This window comes from Fusarium vanettenii (genome assembly GCF_000151355.1).
Source record: "Fusarium vanettenii 77-13-4 chromosome 11 genomic scaffold NECHAsca_39_chr11_5_0, whole genome shotgun sequence".
NCBI lineage: Eukaryota > Fungi > Ascomycota > Sordariomycetes > Hypocreales > Nectriaceae > Fusarium > Fusarium vanettenii.
The window spans coordinates 343,066-367,060 of record NW_003315848.1 but is presented as its reverse complement, the minus strand read 5'-3'; the positions used below and the strand labels follow the sequence as shown (position 1 = coordinate 367,060).

Sequence of the window (23,995 nt, the reverse complement as noted above, 5' to 3'; positions counted from 1 at the left end):
ACAGCTCCACCCTCAAGTATCCGTCCTCGGGTCTGAGCCAGAAACGGCCATACCCTGAACGCGTCTATGGGGCGGCGAGAGCGGTACCCGATACCTGATCTCCATCTATTTAGAATGTAAACGTAGTGAGTTGAGTTTCATAGATCAGGGTGTGAAACATCAACGCTGGCTGCTTGACGTAAAGGTGCTAACAGCCAGAGTTGCAGATTGTACCTAGACAATGAGGATCTGCATAGGTCGGGTATGTAGTTACCCATATCTTGTCATAATCCATTTTTCTAATTCCTACTCCTGATCATGCAATTCTATCTAATATCTATGGATCAAAAGTCAACTTCTCCGATTTCACAACGACCTCTCCCACGATATCAGCTGCCGAAGAACCCAAAGAAACCCGATATTCTCCTTCATCAACCACCCACTTCTGAAGGCCAGTGTCATAGTACGCCAAATCTCTATCCTTGACTGATAGTTGCACCGTCTTCTTCTCGCCAGGCTGCAGTTGGACCTTGTTAAAGGCCACGAGAGCCTTGATTGGGTGGTCTGCACTGGAAGAAGCTCGTCCGGCGTAAACTTGCGCCAACGAACCTCCGGCCTTGTTTCCTGTGTTGGAGATTTCGGCTGTGACAGCCCAAGCTCCATCCTCTCTCGTGACGTTCTTCAGGTCATATGCAAAAGTTGTGTAAGACAAGCCGTGACCAAAGGGGAAGTTGACCTTGTCTTTTTCAAGGCGATCAAAGTGGCGATATCCAATAAAGACTCCTTCCTCATACTTGACCTTGAGTTGATCATTGACGTACTCGCCGGGGAAGTTCCCGTGCGCTGGGCAATCCTCAAGACGATTGGGGAAGCTAACTGGCAGTCGGCCTTCGGGGTTGACGGCTCCAGTGAGAACGTCGGCGATGGAGTGACCGCACTCTTGGCCGGGGAACCAGGCTTGCATGACGGCAAATACCTGGTCAAGCCAGGGCATGGCGATAGCAACGCCAGTGGAGTTCACCACAATCGTGTTCTTGTTGGCAGCCGCAACAGTCGATACCATGGCATCCTGAGTTCCCTTGCGAGGCAGGTTGAAAGAATCCTGATCGCGGCCCTCAGTCTCCCATTGGGGGTCATGGCCAGTAAAGACAATAGCGTAGTCAGCATTCTTGGCAACCTCGGAAGCTTCTCCAAGAAGATCAGCATCGTGGTCTGACTCGAGCGAGAAGCCAAGACGAACACCACTGCGACCTTCAAGAATGGTCAGGCCAATCTTTGTTGGAGGGTCACTGCAGATACGTAGACGGTATGTCTTGCCAGCCTCGAAACTGTAGCGGAACTCGGGCTCCGGAGCTGCCAAGAATAGCGAGCCCATGGGATCCGAGCAGTTGCCCTTTTGCTCAAAGATGAGGTCGTCGCCGACAAAGACACGAGTAGGTCCCAGTCCAGAGCAGGCGATGTAATGTGTGCCTGTCTCAGCTGGTGTAAAGTCTCCAACAATCTCGAGTCTTCGCCAAAGTGACTCTTGAGATCCTAGAGGCGAATACACCGAGGTTGGTTGAGAGATGACCGACACAGGTTCAGTCTTGCCGCTCTCGAACAGTTGTCGGCTGAAACCCGGTTGTCCATCAAGGCCGACCACAGCACCACAAGAGCCATCCTTGCTAATCGCTGGAAGAAGACGCTCACGATGGGCTCCCTTGGCAAAGGTAAACTCGACATCGTCTCCAAGAGCTTCATGAAGGGCGTCCCAAGGCGTGACTTTTCGGTAGGCGTTGACAGCAGCACTACCACCACCGTGGGCCATGGCATCCTTAGCAAAGCCAATGAGGGCAATTTTCTTCTTGCTAACCTTGTCCTTCGACAGGGGCAAAAGGTTTCCCTCATTCTTCAGCAGCACGATACCTCGTGCGCCGGCTTCTCGAATCATGCTCCGGAGTTCGGGGCTATCAGTGGATTGTCCGAGAACAGCAGGATCCGCCTCATCCTCGAGGGCCTTGAGCTTCAGGGCAAACTGAATCACAGACTTGGCCCGCTCGTTGATGACCTCTTCTGTGACCTCTCCCTTCTTAAGTGCTTCGATAACGTCGGCCTCCTTGCGAAGTCGTGGAGGTCCAGGCATCTCCAAATCTAGTCCAGCGTTGAGGGCGGAAGCAACCGAGTTTGTGCCACCCCAGTCACTCATGACGAGACCATTCCAGCCCCAGTTTCCGCGAAGGACGTCCTTCAAAAGCCAGTTATGTTCATCGCAGTGGACTCCGTTGACATGGTTGTATGCTGTCATGATTGCCCAGGGCTTGGCCTCCTTGATAGCAATCTCGAAGGGGCGTAGATAAATCTCACGGAGAGCCCGCTCATCAATAGTCTCATCAACCGTCGTTCGGGCCGTCTCTTGCTCATTGGCCACGAAATGCTTAATTGTCGCTGACACACCAACACTCTGCAGACCCTGAATGACTCGAGAAGACATCTTTCCCGCGAGGAAAGGATCTTCACTGAAACTCTCAAAGTTACGTCCTCCAAGCGGATGTCGATGAATGCAAACTGTAGGTCCTAGGATGCAGTGGGCTCTCTTACCCCTTGCCTCCTTGGCAAGAGCCTGGCCGAATCTCTCGGCGAGCTCTGTGTCGAAGCTCGCTGCGAGATTGCATGCTGCTGGGAAACAGGCGGATTTGATGCTGAGGTCTGTGGCTGCCGAACGGACTCCATTAGGGCCATCAGCTGTCTAGGGGTATGTTAGTGTGTGTTGAATAATAGAAACTTGGATGTTACCTTGATTGCTGGGACTCCCTTTTCGGGCAGACCGACAGTCTCGGAGAAGTTCTGGCCTGCGAGCAGGGATATCTGAAAATAACGATATTAGCTCCAAGACAAGGGCATGTCTGGACTGCCGAGGCATACCTTCTCCTCCAACGTCAGCGACTTGATGATCGCATCAATATCAGTATTTTTGGCCATCTTGTAATCTGGTTACCTCAGAATAGCTAGTTTTAGACTTGATCGAGAATCACGAGTGATTAACACAACACCAGCTCACTTTATCAACGTGCTCCGTTCAGCTATGGGTCAAGGCTAGAGTGAGAGCTAGACACAACAGCCAATCATGTCCAGATCCGAGATCCTTTCCGGAGGGTCCAACTCCACCCGGATGAGGAGTTGGTGATTCTCGGCTAAGAAGTTCGGCTATTACGACATCGAATATTACGCGATCAAGGTACTTGAGGTCTGTCTTGATGTTGGAGAGATCAATTCCCATGCTGGTGACTGCCATTCCCATCGTACTTTTATACCGCCTTGTGTGAACAAAATGGCTGCAAAATGACGGCTAGCAAAGTGCGGAGATCCCTGCAGGTCTATGGGTTGCTAGGGTGGGTGTTGACCGAAAGCTCCAGTGAAGTCAATAATTGCTTCTTATTGCTCGGCATCCGGAACTACGAATTACGGTACGGAGTATATAGATAGCATCTGACATGATGCAGTGGGGACTTCGGAGCCGAGGAGGGAAAGAAGACTGGTGTCCATGACTCCCTACGACGCAAGTCCTCTTCAACCTACCCCGGTAGCCGATGTTATGTGAGGCTCAGTGCTGGCAGAACCGGTTTCTGACATCCAGAAGCCTCTTTAGCCTAGTGAATACTCTTTTTCCAAGTTTCTAATTTCGTATGTCCATGGCGCAACTCATGTTTACAAGCTAGACGTTGCACAGCGACCGATATCTCACAAAAAAGTTCAAGATGGGATCCAAAAGATCAATTGTCTAGCCAAGGCCTGGATCCTCTTCCTAGATTACACTATATAAGCTTGAAAGTTCTAAAGTAATCAAGCTCGTCAGGGGAGAGTAAAATTAAGCAAGCTCAACCTGATCAACCTTGTCCTTCTTGTTCTCCTTCTCCAAATCTCCACCCTCGATATCCGCAAGCTTTCCAGCGTGGAGAGCACCATTCTTGCCCTCAAACACTTCTTGGATCTCCTCAAGCGTGTGACCCTTGGTCTCTGGGAAAAGGAACCAGATGACAACAATGAGCATGGCCAAGATGCAGCAGAAGACGATGTAGTACTTCCAGCCAATCTTGCCCATGGCGATGGGGTTGACCTGGTTTCCGACCACCAAGCCGACAAAGGTGCTGATGTACATGATGGAAACACCACGACCGCGAAGAGTGTAGGGGTAAATCTCGACGATGTAAGCCTGAAGCAGAGGAGCCCACGCAATGGCGTAGAAGAAGAAAGTAATGAAGACGAAACCAACAATAGCTCGGCCAGTTTCCTCACTCCTTGTCGAAGCAAAGTGAGAGCTAAGAGCGGTCCAGATGATGTATGAGACGCACATTCCACATGTCGAGGTGAGGAACAGGGTTCGGCGTCCGAGACGATCGACCAACATGGCACCAACGAAGATGGCAGCCAACCAGTTGGAGATTTGCAGCAGACCGTTGATGAGAGTCTGGTCCTTGACCTCGGTGATGCCGATAGTGTTGAGAACGAGGACGAGGTAGTAGCTTCGTATGGTTAGCATGTTGTCAACAATGGAGGAGGATGTCAAACTGACCTGACAAGGTTGATGCCGTTCCACTGAGCGAACCAACCAACAATAACAGCGATAAGAGTACGTCTGCGGTTCGCAGGTGTACGGACAAGCTCGAGCCAAGAGTTCTGCGACATGGCATCGGCCTCGTGCGTCAAAGCACCCTCAATCTCTGCCATCTCAAAGTGGACAAGAGGGGCATCGTAGTCACCTCCAGCATGGTATTCGGCCAGGATTTTTCGAGCTTCTTCCCTTCGACCGTGTGCGACGAGCCATCGAGGCGATTCGGGGAGGAAGTAGATCGTGAGAAGCTGAAGAGCGGGGAGAGCTCCTTGCAGAAGAGAGGGGATTCTCCAGCTCCACGTCGTGTCGAGCTTGAATGTTCCGAAGGTGCACCACGCGGCAATGATACCACCCAGGTACTGTGACCCTCCAAGTCAGTTGACGCGTTCCCTTATTCCATCGAAGGGCTTAAGACTCACGAAAGAAGTGTTGTAGAGGGCTGTCAGCTTGCCACGATGCGTCGGGTACGCAAGCTCTGTAATGAGGATAGGGCTAGGCTGAGCTAGGAAACTGGTGAAAAATCCGAGGATAGCTCTCGCGGCAATGAACGTGTGAAGGTTCTGCGACACAGCCTGCATGATGGCAAATGCAACACATGTCAAGGCGCCAATCGCCATGGCAGTCTTTCTACCAAATCGATCGCAGACGTAGGTGACGAGGAAGAGGGCAACTACTTTGCCGGCAGGGTAGACCGAGTTCATGGCTCCGAGCATGGCACCTTGAGGGTTGCCAAAATATTGTCGCCATTGAGGGAGTGTTTGAAGACCGTTCATCATGGATCCTGAGATGTCAGCGACCGCAAAGCGCAATTGAGGTTGTAGAGCTCACCATCGTAGCCAATTGCGCCGGATGACACGAGAGGGATCAAGAGGAGGAGGTTGAGCTTGAGAAGATGAGGCGTGCGATACCATGGTCGAGGATCGTTGGGAAGCACCTAAGATGGTCAGCACTCGTGATAATCAAGTCAATTGCAATGTTTGACTCACTGCAGCAAGCTCACGGCCGACGACTGCGGCCGCCCCCTTTCTCTCCTTGTGCGATGAAGAACCCATGATGTCGTCAAGGGTGAATGAAGCGATTCCAAGACAAGGATTGAACAGACACCTTTGGCTCAGACAAAGATCGATGGATGCAACGCAAACACCAAGGATGCAGACGTCGATTCTCTTATATCTTTGGAGATGCAGCAAAAAAAGAAAGAAAGGATCAAGATTTCCCCCCAACCCCACACATTTTCTATGAGGAGTGACCCCACGGGGGAGGGATAGTTCGGGGGATGGCCTGTCAAAGGGTGGAGTTTGACCGTCAAAATCTGGACAAGGATCCGACGCTACCGTTTAAGCCTTGGTCTCTTCCGAGTTTTCGGACCAGACTCTTATTGGTTCTTGGATTTTAGTTCCGATAATGACGGCTTGTGATTTGACAGTGTCTGACTCGTGACCTACGCGTCAAGGGCCAAGGCCTTACGGGAGATGCCCATTTTTAGCGGCCAAATTCCGAGGCTGTTTTCCACGTGGGCATCAAGATTCTTTGAGGCTGAATGAATCTCCTAAGACCGGTTAAATAACGAATCCATACATAAGCTGGAACTAATATCGCTACGCGGACCGACAGCTCGGTTGAACGGGGTCAAGCATTGAGATCTAGAACTTCAACGTTGCCGAAGAGAACCGAGATGGCGAAAATCGCCCGGTTTTCTTCACGTCCACTGTTCAAGGACAGTTGCCTTCATTGCGGAAGGTATCAATGCCACATACTTCTTTCACTTATCTCCCAATGGTAGAAAACACTTGCGCCTGCAATGCTTTGTTGCCGGACAAAAAATTAAAGTTCTCCATATCTGCTGCAGGTCTCTAGGGTAGGCTGGCCTGGTGAAACAACATGAAGCTGGCATGAACATAGGTAGGGAGGTAGTGATGCCATGTAACAAGACCTCTCAGAATGCAGGTAGGTGTGAGTCTTCTACTTCTGGCTGTTAAAAACCGTAAAAAAAAACGTGAGGCTGCTGCGTTAACATTGAGACATGATGCTAAGAAATGATGATGTCGTGTTCTTCACTGCACTTGGAGCACGGCCCTTGATGCGCAAACTGAACCCATAGCCAAGCAACAAGAAGTCAAACTCTTAGCAGCACATGAGACTAATGCTTTGACTTAACGATTAATAGACTCATGTCATCCTCGGTATCAGTATGAAAACTTGCAAGTTCGCGGGTCATGTGATGTGCCAACTCTATCCTCAGGCAGGACTACCAAAGAAGTCACTGCTTGAATAGTAATCATCGGAAACCCGACAAATTCGCCCGTCTCTCTAGAACAAATAACCCATACGAATTTCTGCATTTGGATCTGCCTGTTATAATTGCTCCTCCTGCTGACAAAACTTTACTACCCAATGTCCGATTGACCACCCAACACTTAGCCAAGCACCTCCGTGCATTGGTACGCCTTTGACCGAACAACCTCGGAGGTTATGACACTCAACCAGCAGCACCACCACAATTGGATAGTAATCTTGATTATCGTGCATCATTTGAAACCATTGGCTGATTACTCATGATTACAATGATAGAGGTGACGTAACGGAAAGCCTTCCATCCATAGCACCCGACCCCTCCGATGCTGGGCATGTGAAGAAGAAGCTTTCATAAAAGCCTCTCAGCTGGACTAGCATTTGCCTGTTGCGATTTCCTGGCATACAGAACTATCAAAGCTCTGAAGAAGCTAAACCCTGAACTATGTCGTCTCAAAACAATAACCTTCCTATCGTCTTTGTCGTTGGTGCAACCGGCGCACAAGGCATTCCAGTTGTTCGCGACCTTGTCAAAGATGGCGCTTACAAAGTCCGCTTTCTAACGCGCGACGCCAATTCCCCACGAGCAAAAGCCCTCACCGCCCTCGGGAATGTCGAGCCTCTTGTTGGGACCTTTGCCAGCGAGGAAGACCTCCGAAAGGGCTTCCGCGGCGCCCAGTACGCATTCGTCAACATCGACGGGTTCAATTGTGGAGAGAAGACGGAGACATTCTGGGCCATACGAAGCTATGAGCTTGCTCTCGAAGAAGGTATCAAGTTCTTCGTCTATGGTAATCTCGACTTTTCATACAAGAAGAGTGGATATGACCCCAAGTTCCGGACTGGCCATTATGACGGCAAAGGTCGAATCGCCGAATGGATCTTGCAGCAAAACAAGGATCCGAAGAACGCGGCACGAATGGGCGCTGCCATTTTTACTACTGGGCCTTATATGACAATGGCAATTGCTGCGCATACTCCCATGAGTCCTCGGATTGAGGATGGAGTTGTCACATGGAGAGTCCCTCTCGGAGATGGCGCTGTTTGTCACGTTGATCTGGATGATTGTGGATACTATGTCCGTTGGCTGTTTGAGCACCAGAAGAGAGCCAACGGAATGGATCTCGAGGTCGCGATTGATCTCATTAGCTATAACGACCTGGCCAAGGCTTTCGAGAAGGTGTCTGGCCACCCAGCCCGATATATCGACACAGACCTCGACACCTATTGGACTTCAGGTCCTCTTGGAGATGGAACTCCAAGCAGCGGATACAACTCTGACCTCAATGATCCCGCCGCAATGACAATCCGCCAGAACTTTACCGGGTTTTGGAACATTTGGAAGGCGTCTGGAGGAAACAAGGGTTTGGTCCAGCGAGACTTTAAACTTTTGGATGAGATTCACCCTGGAAGAGTCAAGTCGGCTGAAGAGTGGTTCAGGAAGGAAGAGAAGAAGGGAATTGAGCATGGCTTGGGAGATCTCTGGGATAGGGTCAACAATCTTAGGCCTGTGTTGAAGCTTGTCGAGGATCGACGGAAGGGTCGTCTATGAGTATCTGGCAAAGGTCAGCAATGCACTTGATGTGTGAGAGCAGCGAACGCCCCCTTGTTCACTCTTCTGATTGAGATATCTGGTATATTATCCCACTTTTTGCTGAGATCGATCTCCTGAAATCTCCCTCCTAGCACCCTGACGTGAGTTGGAACCTTGACGACCTTCACTATTGAGATATTCACTTCACAATTGCATCATTTGAAGCAAGGTGATGCTATGTTGACCAATCGAACTACTCCATCCTATCAAACCCAAACAATAAGGCACATGACTCACAGACTCAACCTGGCTAGAACAGTCGGCGTAACTGCAGGGGATGATTAAGCCACAACACCCATTGGTCCAGACTCTGTGGAGCACACGTGGGAATACGCCATTGTTTCGGAGGTTGATTAGTTCCCCGAGCAGGGCTGAAGTCGACCTGCGAAGCTGTTCAACAAGGTCACGGAGTGTAAAGTAGGCTCCGTTAAAGTCCATCGCCGACAGCTGGCAGCTTTCTTCTCCTCACATCGGACATATTTCGAGTTTGGCTAAGCGTTGAAGGTGTTGGAGAAGGATGGGTAAGGGATTTTGTTGACGCTGGGTAGGCCAACTCCCCATTGCTTGTATGCTTACCCCTACGCTTACCCTGGCGCCAGAGCTAAGCATTACGCTACCAAAGAGCTGGTCGTACAAGGCTTCGGGAACACCTGGAACACATGAAACACCAGTATAGAAGAGCTCTTCAAAATCTCAAAGAAAGAGTCTTGATGATACTGTCCAACAACACATCCATGGCCTCGGTGCAATGCCGAGAAACACGGTTCGATCCTCGCCCGCAAAACCTGGGGTTACATGAACCACCAATCTCAACCTCACCCACGCCATCCTCCCCATACCCGTTCTCATAGCGGGTCCCTAGCGTCTCCTGCCGGTCAAAAGCCATGCATCTCCCCCGCAAATGAGACAATATCGTCGCATCTCGCGCGACAACAAACCTTCGGAGCCTACTTCTGAAGCCGATATCCCCCATCTTCGCGTTCATTTCCCCAGGTTTTAGTGCCGTTTTCCCCGCTCTCGGCTTTTCCCTTGCTGCCCACAAGGGAGATCTTGCCCTATTCCGGGGTTGAGGTCATCTGGTCAGCCAGTTCGAGGGACATAAATACAAAGCATTGACCTTGTGAAGTTTTAATTTTTTGCAAAGTCAGGGCTCCAGTGAGATCAGCATTGACTTGAGAGACACACTTCAATTCCTTTTCAACATGACAGCCGCGCAAGACAATCGTCAGCTCGCTGACTCCAAGGAGACGCCAGACTTTGCGCATGTCAACAGTGTGCTTGAAGATGAGAAGCCCTCGGCGGTAGAAGAGCGAGACTATACTGGCACCGCGAAGAAGACAGATCCTGAGGAGATTCGTCTCGTGAGGAAACTCGATCTCTGGATCATGGTAAGTAGCATTGAGCGTCTACACTTGATCATAGCTAACATTCGACAGCCTTGTCTTTGCCTCATGTATTTCCTCAACTACGTCGATCGAAATGCCATCGCCCAAGCCCGACTGAACAACCTCGAGGAAGATCTCAACATGACTGGCACCGAGTTCAACACAACCGTTTCGATGTACGTTGAATCGTTGAATATGAGACTTCTCAGGCTGACACAGTTCGCAGTCTGTTCGTCGGCTACGTCTTGATGCAGGTCCCTAGCAACATGTTGATCACCAAGGTCAGACCTGGTATCTACATGAGCGCATGGATGTTGATCTGGGCAGTTGTTTCTGGTAAGTCTATCCCTGCAAGATCGAGCTTGGCTGCTTGGCATCAGATCTCTAACCCCATTGCAGGATGCACAGCACTTGTCAAGAACTATCAGGGTCTCTTGGTTTGCCGATTCTTCCTCGGTATCACTGAAGCGCCCGTGAGTACCCAATTCTTTGATGCCGCGACCTTTTATTGACTTGAGCAGTTCTACCCAGGAGCTACCTACATCCTGTCCATTTTCTACACCAGAAAAGGTATGTGGGACGTGCTTTAAGGAAACGCAAAGACTAACCAGTAGCCGAAACAGAGGTCGCCTCTCGAATCGCCCTTCTCTACTGTGCCCAGATCCTTGCTACCGGCTTCTCTGGACTCATCGCCGCTGGTATCTTTGCCGGTATGGACGGTCTCAAGGGAATCGCGGGATGGAGATGGTACGTCCCCAACGCCAAGCACACAGCCCCAAACTAACCCCATACCAGGCTCTTCATCGTCGAGGGTGCCGCGACCGGTCTCGTGTCTCTCATTGGCTTTGCTCTTCTCCCCAACACTCCCCTCACGACCCACTGGCTCAACGAGCGCGAGAAGCAGCTTGCGCACTCCCGCATGGAGAAGGATAAGCTGTCTGATGCTTCTGATGAGAAGGCTTCTTCTTGGGAGGGTCTCAAGCAGGCTTGCTCTGATAAGAGGACTTGGCTCTTCTGTCTTATGCAGAACTTCCATCTGTCGGCTTGCTCGTTCAACTCTTTCTTCCCTACGTGAGCCCACCCCTCTACTCCATAGAAGCGAGTTCAAACGCTGACTTTTTCGTCCACTAGTGTCGTCAAGACCCTCGGCTTCAACACAACCATCACCCTTGTCATGACCTGCCCTCCCTTCATCTTCGCTGGTGCTGCTGGTATTGGCTTTGGATGGAGTTCTGGTCGCTTCCACGAGCGCACATGGCACATCACTGCCGGTCTTACCATTGCCATCGCTGGTTTTGCCCTTGCTGCTGCGACCTTGAACACAGCTGCTCGCTACGTGGCTTGCTTCATCTTCCCCGTTGGCGCTTATGCTGTCAACTCTGTCATTATCGGATGGGCCGCGTCTACTCTGTCTCAGACAAAGGAGAAGAAGGCTGTAAGTCTACCATTGATACACAAACCCCAGAGAATATTGACACTGACTATCTTAGGTTGTTCTGGCAATGACCAATGTCGGTGGCCAGATCGGTTATATCTATGGTGCCTACCTCTGGCCCAAGAGCGACGGACCCCGATATGGCATTGGTTTCGGTGCCTCCGCCGGTTTTGCCTTCTGCTCAATCATCTGTGCTTGGTGCATCCGCATTCTCTTGATTCGGGAGAACCGAAGAATCCGTGCTTCCACTACCGAGCATATCAACCTTTACGGATACTAAAAGGCTGGGAGACATCAGCCTCTGGATCATGACTACCTGGGACGTGGTGGGCTCAGGTGTCTTTATCTCTAGTTTTATGACGATCAAAGGTGAATGGTTTGCAGCACTGAGAGAGGGGTTTGATGATATTATGAATAGGGTCTTGTTCATTTGGGATAAGGAATAGGTCGGAGAAGGCATTGGGAAATGAGTGGTCGCTGTCACATACAGAAGCCAAGGACATGTTAGGTTCAACAGTAACTGGAAGATATGAGGGCAGTTAAATATCATGTGAAGCTACAAAGACCCAACCAACAAGCCAGACTCCTAGTGTACATTATCCCAAACAAGCCATCCCGCTTAAGCAATATTCACACGAATTGTGCTTCCATCAATCTTGAAATCGGACACAATATCCGCAGGCCACTTGGGCAAGGCCACGAAGTGATCCTCCCACACCTGCTTATTGGGACCCCGTCTCGCCATCGCCACCTCGTCCTGTCGCGTCTTGCGCGCCGCAAGAGTGACCTTGGAAAGGCTGCGATAAGCATGTGCACGCCGAGCAAGATCCCGGAGGGCAGTTTGGGAAGCTCTCAGCTGAATTGGCTTTGTTTCTTTGCCATCCAGCCACTTGTTGCCCTTGGCCCACTCCTTCCCACTCGCCTTGAATTCTGCATAAAGCTCTGCGTGATCCTTGCTGAAAGACTTGACGTCTTTAGGCTGGATAGTGACCTCGATATAGTCACCATGAACCTTTGGTAGAATCTTTGGATCCAGCGAAGCGAGATAGCACTCAAGGAATCCTGGTCTGACGCCCCGGCTTTCGTTGAAGATGCCCTGGAAGACTGCCAAGATCTTGGCCTCGTCGAATGTGCCCCGGCGCCACTCAGAGCGATTTCGCAGAAACAGCTTGCAAAGAGTGTCCGAGTGCTCGTAAAGAGATCGAGAAAGATCAATCGACTGCAGGGTCTCGTGCAAGCTCGCTTGCAAATCGGTGAGGAATATTCCTTTCCCAAACAAAGACGACATCTTCGAGTCCACATCATCGTGAGATTCCAGAACGTGTCCCTTTTCAATAAGACCACGCATTCGAGAGGAAAGCGGCAGAAGGGAGGAGACAGACTGGAAGCTGAGATGATAGCAACAGGTCAAGAGCTTGTATGTCTTGGCTTCGCTGGTCTCTCTGAGAATCAAGAATGTGCAAGAAGAGTTTCCCTCATCCAAGACGAAGAGGTGGTCGATTCCAGGCTTGACAAACTTATCAAGTCGGAAGTTGGCCGTGAGGTACATGGTAACCGGGCGACTAGACATGGTGGCCTTTGGACTCTTGACCCTAAAGAGCCACAGGCCGCCTAGCTCTTGAACAAACTCGGGAGTGGAAGGAATAGCGAGAAGGTGAATCAAGTTGATACCCAGCGCACCCGTAGCGGAATGGACCGTAGAACCGAGATGCCAAGGTCGCTCAACGTGAGCGATGCAGCTCTCGGGGAGTGCGCTCCAGGTGAACCTCCCCGGCATCAAATCAAGCTTTGGGAAACGATCGGGCTCCTTTTCGATCTCCTCGGATGTCTTCCATCTTGCAGTGCGAGCACTAACGTTCAAAAACACGGTGCCCTTTCGGTCCTTGAGTTTCGCCCACCACTCTTCAAAGGTAAAGTATTCCCATTTGGACATGTTTACCTCTGGGGTCTTGAAGATCCAGTCTGGACTTGTTGACATCCAGTTAGGCACCCAAGATGGAGACTTGCCCCAGAAATCCATTCCAGCAGCATTTCGCAGGACGTCGACCTTTCTCATCTTAAGTAGGGCGTGTGCAAAGACACCCATGAAGGTGTGCTGGCACGACAATCCGTAGTTTGCCTGGAACCCAGATTTCGGCGAAAGTTCGTTCTCAATCAACGCCAGAACTCCAAAGATCTTATCGCGAGGGTCGGTGCATTGCGACTTGGAGATGGCCCGAAGAGTCTTGAACAAGCCCTGGTCTAGGAATGTCTGCTGACCCAGGTACTCAAGCCAGGGAGCCTTTGTACGATCCCACTTGATGGAGTAACGAGAGGTTAGTGACTTGATGGTGGAAGAATTCATCCAGAACTCGACGTCGCCAAGCTGGAAAACCGCTTGTCGTGAAAGGATAAGCTCTTGAATCACCCAGATACGACTAAAGTAGCGGTATTGGAGAAGACTGGTCAAGTCAACGGCACCTGCCGTCTTTGGAGCCTTAGCATCGGCTAATTGGAGTTGACGTCGTAGAGGGTATGGCTGGTTGGTGGGCTGAGCGCCAAGATATAGGTACACCGATCGACAGGACGTGTAGATCTGCGACATCTTGGAGACTTGGGCATCACGTTCCTTAACGTCGCTCTGGTTGATGCAAACAGCGTCTACCCAGATCATACGGCATCCTCTCATGGGCCGCATCAGCCGAAGCATTGACCAGCAATTCTTCGTCTGTATCAAGACATCCCACCAAGGACCGACATAGATCGGCATGGAAAAGGAGCCATCTCCATTCTCCCCAGCCCAAGTGTAAGATGTCGCCTCGTATTCGGGACATCGCTCGTTCTTGTAGACTTCAAGATCGATGTGGATGGGGTCGTCGAAACTGATGGGTGCAGAGAGGGAAATTAAGCGAAACTCATCCAGGGCCAGCCTGGATGGGTAAACTGGCGAGACTGGCACTTTGCTATTGCTCGCTGGGGCAGTTGGCTTGGGGATAGGCTTTGGAGCATTAGCAGGCCCCGTGACATATGGGACCGTGCTAGGCCAGGAAAGGTTCAACTGTCCCAACGGTTCATCGCGTGGTGGTGGCGTAAACGGGCCGGCGGCCTTTTGCTGCAGGAGGAGACTTTTGAGATCTGGTGCAGCACCACAAGTCTTGCACCAGGGAGTCCCCTTCTGGACCACAATAAGTGGTGCCTTGCATGTGGGTTTATGCCAACGGGTCATGGTGTGATAAGGATGGAGAAGGGGGATAATTTGTGCACATTACAACCGAGATTACAAGCGATCTACCGCAATTCTTAAGTACTCACCAGAGAAATTCTCAGCATCAGATTGCATGGTCGTATCGGCGCCAAAGTGTCAGACGGCAGTTCTTGGCTCCAGGCATACTGAACGTGTTATTGGTCTCATTGGGAGAGCAATGCATGCATAAGCGCCCTGATGGAGATAGCGGGCCGATGCGGGTTTGGCGGGAGCATCCGCAATAATTACGAAACGAACTGCGCCTCACGCAATATTATCCCAGTCCCTACCGTTAAAAAGTACTTGGATTAGATACTAGTGAACATACTGTCCAAAGTAGCTCCTATCGGACCTTTCTTGTCCTTCCAACCAACAGACGCACCCTTTTCTTCAGTCTGTCTCACGGCTGAAGGGAAGCGGATTCATCATGCCATCGAGGCGCTTACTGTGCATCGGGGCGCCTACGAATTCGGCATTAGGCGCGATGTCAAGACAATCATTGGATTGATCGATTAAGGGTCCCTTGTGGCAGTAAGCAAAAGTCTTTCAGCCCTCCTGGGCTGCAATAGCTAAAAATGTACTTGACGGCTTGACAGACGTCCAACACATGACACTACGCATGTGTCGGCATATCATGTGGTGGGAAGTCTCTTGGCAAGACATGACCTTAGCAACGAAAGGGGGGGGGTATGCTCTACCTTTATTATAGGGAACGAAATCCCCTGTCCACGTGAGGCAGCAAGCTTTATGTATTCCTCTACACATACGAGTTCTTAGGGCCCCGGACGGACGGTGGCAGAGCTGGGGAAAAAAAGACAAAAGTTTGAAAATAAAGTTCCATCAATTCGTTATATCTAGTTCAACTCCTGCCATGTAGCTATGTTCTGCTATCTCTATAATTTTTGTAATTTTTTCACAACATCTCATGTCCGTACCTGGGAGAGCCCTACCTACCTGTTAACTACAAACATGCTCCCCGAAACCTACCATAGGCAGCATCCTACCTACCTGGGCAACTTGCTTCAGAGAAATAACTAGGCAATTCGAAATCGCCTACATAAAGCCCCAACACTTTCATCCGCCGCTTAGAGCACCTGAGGAAAAGAATATACTGGCAGTCCGATGGTCGGAGGCGGCCCCCACAGATTACCCTAGGCCGACACCGGACCTTCTTATCTCGGTGCCCTCTTCCCCGATGACGAATGCCGCGACCAACAGCACTTGACATTCAACCAACAGATGTCGACGGGCTTCTGGCATGAAAGCTTCAAGAGCTTTTGCGATGCTGGTTATTCTTGCTTTAAATTATGCTAGTCGCCGCCATCCTATCATGGTGAATCTTCAAGACTACGGGTGAACTAGCGCTCTAGGCCGGTCGCACCGGATGCAGTGCACTATGGTTCAAGCAAGCCCTTACGAATCTTTATGAGTTCTTGATCTTGGGATGTACTGGGTATTGGATGCCTTGGCTACTTCTTGTATAGTTTGGGGCATGAAAGCCAAGTAATACCCCAAATCGCCAAGACGTTGGAGTTGGCTGCTAATATCGCTAAGAGCAGGTGCGGAGTCTATCATTCTTAAATGCCCTCTGTAGTCTCGCCCCTGTTAGAAGGTTTCCCATTCCAAGCCAGCCTCGCCAAAACTCCTGCTCTTTAGCTATTTTAGCTCTAATAGTCTTATAGCAATACTCATATTTGCGCTTCATCTTCCCGGAAAGTGCTGCTATATAATCATTAATACAACACTCAGCAGATCATTGGATTATAGCGTAGTGCCATCATCACTTGAACATCATTTACAGAGTTGAGGAGCGGGACCCGGGAACAGAAGCAAGTATATTCTCAATCAGAATTTTTGGCAGCAAGCATTATACAACTTTCTAGGCATCCTGAAGATGTAAAGATAAGGTTCGGATGTTTTCGGAAAGATAGGAGCTCGAGGCCAGTCTCGAGAACTAGGATTAAACCTCAGGCAGGGATGCCAACAGCCAAAGTCCCGCGCCAACTAAGAAGTTCAAGTCACGTCACACTATTTCTAGCTGTGCAGTGGACACGCGCTCGGCACAATGGGCCCCGGTTTCTTGGCATGCTTGAAGCAAGGCAGATTTCTGTGAACTAAAGCTCCACCAACCAAGAGTCCGACGCTTAAGCATTAAACAAAACGTCAGGGAGAAGCTAGTATGTAATATGCAAGGTGACTTTGACAGATTATCTCGCCACTTCTTTCGTCCATCACCCGCACTCCGCGGACTCCGAGGCCAGGGACTTTGGACGATGCAGGAGTGCGGCAATCCGTTCCGTATGGTTCGACCTGTACTTATAGACGCTCTTCTAAGTTTTAGGACCAATGATACAATGGGCCGCCGAGACAGATGAAACAGTCACAGCTTACTAGAATGGAAATATTAAGCTTGAAAGAGCTTGGATGATATGCTAGCCAAAAAGAGGAGTGCTTGTTACTGAAGTTGTATTGAAAGTGGCGACAACGGTGCATAATGGCCTTCAGCAAAAGCTTGACTGGGCCTTAAGAATTGAGAAAATCAGATGATCATGTATGTTGACAACCAGAAGCGGAATGTGACAGACGCATGTAAGAAGCCAAGATCAGCAGCATGGTTGGTCGGAGCCTGAGGAGTTCCTAGCAGAAAGGGACTTTGGGAGTCCACTGAAACCAGGCCCATGGAAACGTGGTCCATTTGTAAGCCAGGGTTCTTCAATATAGCCGACCCAGTTTTGACAACCATGAGGAGCTAGGATCTGAACTATGGGATAGGTTAGAATGGTGGAGTTTCAGCTGAGGACTTGGAAAGATCTTGTTGCACATTAAGTGATAGATGAGGTATCTCGAATCCAATTCGATATTCTAGACGGTTTTGTTAGTTCGGAAATGTTGGAATTAACCCAAAAGTGTTTGGGTTAATTCCAAACATTGACAGTGCAGATTACGGACGTGTGCGGTTAGCTGAGACGCAGTCAGCATCCTTCGCCCACATTCCTGGATTCCAATCCCGTAGCGAGGCTGACGCAGCATTAAAAAGTGACATGCTTCTCGGACTTTGTTGGGAGGCGAGTCCGAGGTTCCTGACATCACGCTATCGCTGTCCCTGGGTGTTTGTTTGGCCACTTTATTGGGTTGTCAGTGATCACCATAGGGCTTTACCCAATGGAATAAACTCCAGTCCGGTAAAATCTCGTAATAGTACCGATACAAAACAACATTTGAGCCTAGTGTTTCCCACCTGGGGCTCATTTTGCAATCAAGATGTGATATGTGAACCATGATCATGCCGATACCACTACTTCCCCTCCTCCTATCTCCGTCAGCTGCATCAAACGCATTTCATGGACCTAAGAATAGATGCAAGATCTTGTGTTCACTGTCCGTCCAGCCGACAGGTATATCTTGGCGTGGTTCTCCCCATCTTTTGACCTAACCTACCTTCATCTCAGACACAGCGCATTCATACCTACCCAGAAATACAACGTTCCACGCCCTCGCCATCTCTACAGCTACACATCACTCAACCTATAAAGCCATCAAGACCCGAGGAGCGCAAATTCCGGCTTGACAGACGGTCATTGACCAGGCACAACTGAATTGTCACCTGGACTCGAGTCTTACAGCGACGACCACCCGAAAGCCAGCACAACAACCACACAATCAGAAAAATGCCATCCGCAACACGTAGTGGCAGAAGCAGCTTCAGGGACAAGCTGAATCGATCTCTCGAGGAGAAGAGGAGAGAAAGGGAAGCTGCCGCTGCCGCTGCCGCCACCGAGGAAGAAGAAGAGGAGGAGGAGGAGGAGGGTGAGGGAGAAGAAGACGAAGAGAACGAGGACGGCGAGGAAGAAGAGGATGAAGGCGAGGAGGAGGAAGAGGAAGAGGATGAAGAAGAATATGATGAAGAATAGGAGAAACAACACGGATAATTCCTCAAACACCAGAAGAGTTCTTTGATACCCATATCAGCCATCCCGTCAATGCAAAACCTCCCCTTGCGATATCAAGTCTATCAATTCGCGCCATTCCTTGCCTTCCTCCTTCGTCTTAGCTCACCAATAGGCGCATCGCCTTAGTCAGCCAATAAAAATATTTCTTATCTCGTGTTCAACCACATGTTTCTTTATCATTCACCTCATCAACTTTACTTAAACGCTCACCAATGGCAGTCACCGAATCAGTCAGCACTGGCCGCGTAGTCGGCGCCTTGGCTTGCCAGTCGGACTCGTATCTTAAGACTCTTGATACCGAGGTCGTTTCGTGCGTCAAGGCGCCAGCAGAACCTAGCAAGGGTTCCAAGAAGAAGAAACAGGAGGCTGCTCCTCAAGATGAGTGGTTAATTGAATGTGCCGATTCTGTTTTGTTTCCTGAAGGTGCGCAACCCCATCCTCAATAAGCTGTAAAATTGAGAGTAACGTGGTATTTCAGGTGGCGGCCAACCTTCGGACCACGGCACTATCACTCTCTTATCTGGTTCTGACCAGACCCCAATCTCCATCAAAAACGTTCAAAGGCATGGCCTGCGATGCGTCATCTACTCTCCTCAACCTCTATCCCCAGGCGATAAAATTCGTCAAGAGGTAGACTGGGCTCGCCGATGGGATCACATGCAGCAACATACTGGCCAACATCTTCTCTCCGCCATCATGATGAACGACCATGGCCTCAAGACGCTCGGTTGGGGCATGGGTGCTGCTGGAACTATGAATTATGTGGACATTCCTCGAAAACCAACCGAGGAAGAGATGCAAAGCATTCAATCCCGGTGCAGCGAGTTGATCCGTGACAATCTGTCCATCAAAGTCGAAACCCCTGATGACGCCAAACACGAGAAACTTCCTGGAGATTACGACAAGTCCGAAGGCGTGGTTCGGGTAATCCACATCGGCGATATTGATATCAACACGTACGTATTTATTCCCCAGTCTACCTCTTTATCTTGGTACTGATCATTATCAATAGCTGCTGTGGCACCCATCTCTCCCAAACTTCTCATGTCTCGCTCGTCATACTCGGCTCTACCCAGTCAGTGCACGGAAAGAACTGCCGTCTCTCGTTCATGACTGGAGATAGGGCCGTATCACTCGCCAATGCATCAGTTGGCGCCGTCGGCTCCATTGCGAAGCTCATGTCATCCAGCAGTGTGCCGACTGAAGTTCTTGCAAAGACTTCAACAATGTGCGATACTGTGACAGAGCTACGAAGGGTCGAGAGAAAGCTCATGCTTGAAATTGCAAAATACGAGAGTGATCGAGTCAACGCAGTGATCCGCGGTGGAAAGAATGCGTATGTCTACCGTTCCGATGGCGGAATGGACTTCATCAACAAGATTGTAGGTGAGACGAAGGAAGCGGCTCAGGGAACTGGCCATGTTGTTGTCTTTGCCATAGGCGAGTCCAAGAGCACTGGCCCAGTGGTCATTGTGGGCGATAAGGAAGCCGTAGAGGACATGGCAACTAAAGTCAAGGGTATGGTCAAAGACATTAAGGGCGGAGGTGGCGCCGGTAAATGGCAAGGCAAGGTTAAGGAATGGCAAAAGTCTGAGCTGGCGGCGTTGAAAGAGCTGGTAGAATATTGAATAGAATTTGACTAGACAGTAGAAATATACACACGATTTGATACACAATATCATGAACAGGGAAATGGAAGAGCAGTCTTAAGTTGTGTCTGTTCCCTTGGAAAGTTGTTCATTCTCACTAGCCATTCGGCCAACCATCCACAAATGGCGAGGTACCTAACTTACACAACATTATAACACGTTCATGCTCGCTATTTCCACCATATCATCAAACTATCGCAAACTCTTCATCCTTGACTTGTCCATTTTGTTCCCACGTCCTTTGCTCCTCGAAATCCTCCAAAGCTTCTCCATCCATCTTTCCATGCACATACGCTTCGCCAATCAATGCCATGTAAGGACCGGAGCCAGACTCTCTCATCACCACAGGTACGGAGCAGCCGTACAGGATACAAACAAAGTCGCCCTCTCTGGACTTTGGTGGGCAAAGCCCAAAAAGAGGCCACTCGGTCTCCTGAGAAGTCGCTGTGAAGAACCGTCTGTTCCACGTCACGTTTCGAACACGTGTGAGATACTTGCGGAGCATCTCAGAGTGCCCTTGCAGGATTTCTCCAATGTTGAGATCCCCGTTGTTGAAGACATCGGCAATCTCCAGGCACCGCAAACAGGCTCTCTGATACCATGACGGTGGTACTTGGCCGTTGTGGTTTCTGTCGGCGACTAGAGTCCTCCAGATAGGGTCCGGGACACTATCCGTGTCTTTTCCAAACCCGGGCCACTTGCCCATATCCAGAGACTCTTTCGTGATAACTCCTCCGGTGTTTCGTGCCGAGACATCCTCGATCTTGGCCAGTCTGAATCCTCGCGCGAAAAGTACTTCTCTCCGTGCAGGCCCATTGACTCCTTTGTCCCCTGTGCTTGTATCTTGGGGCTCGCGGCCAAATCGTACGCTGCATGGCTCTTGAGAGGAGGCCGCGTAGTTTGGCTGGCCAGCGGGACCAACCAATACCTCTCCGTTCTTACGGCCACTGTAAATCTCATCAGGAAGACCAAACTCAGAGCTCGATAAGAGAGGGATCCAAGAGGGCAGCGCCTTTCCTCCCTTCACTGGCATCGCCCAAGGACGGCAGATGATGTCCAGCGAGTTGGAAGACCTGACACAGAACTCGGTAAAGTCCTTGTATACTTCGATCTCGCTCTTGGAGTAGTCAGCAGGAAGATCGTCGCGACCACCTTTGTCGTATTGCCACAGATGCCTGGATGTATCGCTGGCAATGCATTTCAGGCTGTATATGAGGTCTCTTTGGTCGCTAGTGTCGAATGTCTTGAGAGAGGTCACGAGTGACTCGATGGACTTGATAGGTCTCTTGATCTCCCCGTTGTGCTTCCTCAGAAAGAGATTGTTTGTTGCTTCAAGAAGAATGGAAGCTCCAAATGCTTCGATGTCTCCAAGGGTGTTGGGACCTTCTCGCCAGTCCGAAAAGTCAAACAGAGATTTGATGGTCTCCTGGTTCGAGACCAAGAGGGAGGCGGCATCAGCAAAGTCAGACCAACGCACAATAGCTCCTCCACAGTGTACTGTCGCGTCCTTGGCCAGGGCAATCTCCTGGACGATCCACCGTCTAGAGAACCAACGGTCTCTCATCAGCTCTCCCAAGGCATACCACTTTCTCGCCTGCTTCCGGTCGTTGGCATGCCTGTCAAACACCGCAAAGTCCATCAGAGTAGGTATAAACGCCATGGCCTCATCGCTTCTCTTGTCACGGTCACTCTCACCCAACCAAATGCAGACGTTGCTCGCGTTGTTGTAAATGTTGACCATCCGAGACAGCTGCCGAGTTTTCTCAACCGAGTTTTCTTGGTTGATGCATAAGAAATCGACCCAAAGAGCCACCTTTTGAGCTCCTTTCCCATGACTTCGTAGACGTAGTAAAGCTCGGAACAGGTTGTTGCGGATGCGCACGGATGTCGCTCTCCTTGCCGCTGAACCCCATCGATCTGGGTTGGACACGCCTGGCTCATCGTCGTTGTCTCCGAGGAAATAAATGCGCCCATTGTGACCGTCCGAGCCCCAGAAGTACGAAAGAGCCGCGTATTGACGCGTGTCTCCGCGGTCGTTCAAGGGCCAGGTATCCAGTTTGCAGATCAGGGGGTAGTAAGGCTCAGGCGCTGGTAGCAGGATCAATACTCGGAAGCTTTCACCCTCGAGGTCCTTATAGGTGATCTTATCTGTGACCCGTTCGCCTGAGAGGTGATTGTGCTTCAGCGAGTCCGAGCAGCTACCACCAGTTTCCAAAGTGCTGTGAGCCTTGACATGGTCAATCCATCTCCTCTCCAACCTCATCTCTGACTGGAATATCTGCTTCATGTCTCCCGCTCGGCTCATCTTTTCCCGATGCTCCAGGATCATTCTGATCTGGGCTTCGAGATCTTCAGTTCCTTTGATCATCAATTCCAACAACTCCAAGAATCTTTGGCGAGAAGGATCCTCGGCCTCATCATTAGTCGAGTCCGAGTCATCGGGTTCAAGAAACTCGCGCATGCCTCTTGGTAAGGCATCAAAGCCTTGCAGGCGGTCCGTACGACCAAGGACTGAAACGGGTCTCCTTTCTCGTACCCGCCGTGCTACCCCCAGCCGATGTTCTCGTTCCTCGCGACGGAACGCAGGATGGGGAGCTCGCTTGGAGAGAACCAAGTCCCTCACCTCTCGGAGTTCCTTTTCTCTCACATCTTGCTCGACCATCTCCTCAAACTCTTGCGTATCCTTCCGCTTCAGGATCTCACCATCGTTCTCGACTTGACTCTCCTCATCTTTGTCGTCTTTCTTCTTGTCCTGTTCCCTTTTCAGCTCATTGAGCTCCTTCTCCAGACGCTTTATCTCACGGTGCTGCGTCGATATTTCGAGCTGGCATCTCTCCTCCTTGAACCTCTCGGTATCCAGCTTCGTTGAGACCTCGTTTATCTTCTTGAGCCTCTCAACTTTGTGCAGTTCTGCCTCTTTCTTCTCGAGTCTCTGCCGTTGCTTGCGACTGTCCTTTTTGACCTGTTCCAGTTTTGCTGCCTCCTTTTGTTGCTCTTGTTGATATTTGAGCTCTTGACTTGCCTCATCCGTCACATCCACTTTTGTCGCATCTTTTTCAGGTTCTTCGTGCTCAACTAGTACTTCATCTTCCGCCATCTTTTCCCTCGCATCATAAGCTACATCTTCCGTGTCAACCCCCTCGTTGGCTTGAGGGCCCTTTTCGTGTCCTTCGTCCCCTCCCTTCGCGCTTCCCTTCGCACTTTTCTCGTCACCAATCTCCAAATCCCTATCTGGGCTTATTGGTCGGCTGCGGCTGCTAGCCCACGAGTCTGAGTCGCTTGATTCTTCCTCGGGCTGGTTGGGAGCGTTGAGGGCCTTCAGCTCCGCCTCCAGTTGCTTCACGCTTTGCGTGATAATCGCTTTCTTTTGCGTCAACTCCTCTTTGTTCCTTTTCCTTTGTGACAATTTCTTCTGGACCACGAGAGGACTCTGCTTCCCTGGTTCTTGCCATATCTCCTTCATCTTTTGGTGAATCTCGCCGACTTCAAGTCTGTCAAGAATGAGCTTCAGCGCAGACTCTGTCTCTTTGAACCTGTCAGCGAGATTGCGTTGGAGACCGCCAATATCCGGATCATTGGCCTTTTTGAGCTGTTGTTGAATGGCCCTATTCCTCGAAATGGCGTCATCTCGTTCCTTGCCGGCGATGTTCGATATCTCATCTTGCTTTCTCTTCAAGATTTCTTCCTCCTCTTCCAAGGCTTTGATCTCGGCCTGGAGGGCTTTGATCCTCTCGTCGGCGACATCGCTACCCTGCTCTCGGAATCCCAAATGATCCCATCGGGGTCTAGCCTTGGATGGCAATTTGGGCAGCATGGTGGTGGAAACTCATGGGATGGTGAAAATTGTGAGGAATAGCAGGAGGTGCCCGAAGATATGATGTATGCAAACGAATGGTCACC

The 23,995-nt window shown here is 50.4% G+C and overlaps 7 protein-coding genes across 7 annotated transcripts; 3 read left to right on the top strand and 4 right to left on the bottom strand.

Annotated features, from left to right (window-relative positions):
* Nucleotides 1–316: 316 nt before the first annotated feature.
* Nucleotides 317–2,937, bottom strand: NECHADRAFT_86986 (uncharacterized protein; the record flags this gene model as incomplete). The annotated part of the gene is made up of 3 exons (XM_003042003.1): nucleotides 317–2,704; nucleotides 2,752–2,823; nucleotides 2,881–2,937. The coding sequence occupies 3 exons, from the start codon at nucleotides 2,935–2,937 to the stop codon at nucleotides 317–319; spliced, it is 2,517 nt and encodes an 838-aa protein (XP_003042049.1).
* An 886-nt stretch (nucleotides 2,938–3,823) lies between these two features.
* On the bottom strand, nucleotides 3,824–5,619 carry NECHADRAFT_86985 (uncharacterized protein; the record flags this gene model as incomplete). The annotated part of the gene is made up of 5 exons (XM_003042002.1): nucleotides 3,824–4,478; nucleotides 4,529–4,926; nucleotides 4,987–5,348; nucleotides 5,396–5,501; nucleotides 5,554–5,619. The coding sequence occupies 5 exons, from the start codon at nucleotides 5,617–5,619 to the stop codon at nucleotides 3,824–3,826; spliced, it is 1,587 nt and encodes a 528-aa protein (XP_003042048.1).
* A 1,685-nt stretch (nucleotides 5,620–7,304) lies between these two features.
* Nucleotides 7,305–8,411, top strand: NECHADRAFT_52693 (uncharacterized protein; the record flags this gene model as incomplete). Its single annotated transcript, XM_003042070.1, has 2 exons — nucleotides 7,305–7,547; nucleotides 7,587–8,411. The coding sequence occupies 2 exons, from the start codon at nucleotides 7,305–7,307 to the stop codon at nucleotides 8,409–8,411; spliced, it is 1,068 nt and encodes a 355-aa protein (XP_003042116.1).
* Nucleotides 8,412–9,655: 1,244 nt separating this feature from the next.
* NECHADRAFT_86983 (uncharacterized protein) lies at nucleotides 9,656–11,553 on the top strand (the record flags this gene model as incomplete). Its single annotated transcript, XM_003042069.1, has 9 exons — nucleotides 9,656–9,841; nucleotides 9,890–10,014; nucleotides 10,065–10,174; nucleotides 10,238–10,311; nucleotides 10,360–10,408; nucleotides 10,450–10,585; nucleotides 10,634–10,909; nucleotides 10,970–11,273; nucleotides 11,329–11,553. The coding sequence occupies 9 exons, from the start codon at nucleotides 9,656–9,658 to the stop codon at nucleotides 11,551–11,553; spliced, it is 1,485 nt and encodes a 494-aa protein (XP_003042115.1).
* A 1,074-nt stretch (nucleotides 11,554–12,627) lies between these two features.
* On the bottom strand, nucleotides 12,628–14,478 carry NECHADRAFT_1120 (uncharacterized protein; the record flags this gene model as incomplete). Its single annotated transcript, XM_003042001.1, has 2 exons — nucleotides 12,628–13,077; nucleotides 13,141–14,478. Coding segments are annotated over 2 exons (1,788 nt in total), but the record flags the coding sequence as incomplete, so codon positions are not given.
* Nucleotides 14,479–18,658: 4,180 nt separating this feature from the next.
* Nucleotides 18,659–20,074, top strand: NECHADRAFT_86981 (uncharacterized protein; the record flags this gene model as incomplete). The annotated part of the gene is made up of 3 exons (XM_003042068.1): nucleotides 18,659–18,869; nucleotides 18,925–19,402; nucleotides 19,459–20,074. 3 exons carry the CDS (start codon nucleotides 18,659–18,661, stop codon nucleotides 20,072–20,074), a joined length of 1,305 nt encoding a protein of 434 aa, XP_003042114.1.
* Nucleotides 20,075–20,282: 208 nt separating this feature from the next.
* NECHADRAFT_52679 (uncharacterized protein) lies at nucleotides 20,283–22,358 on the bottom strand (the record flags this gene model as incomplete). The annotated part of the gene is made up of 1 exon (XM_003042000.1): nucleotides 20,283–22,358. The coding sequence occupies one exon, from the start codon at nucleotides 22,356–22,358 to the stop codon at nucleotides 20,283–20,285; it is 2,076 nt and encodes a 691-aa protein (XP_003042046.1).
* Nucleotides 22,359–23,995: the final 1,637 nt, after the last annotated feature.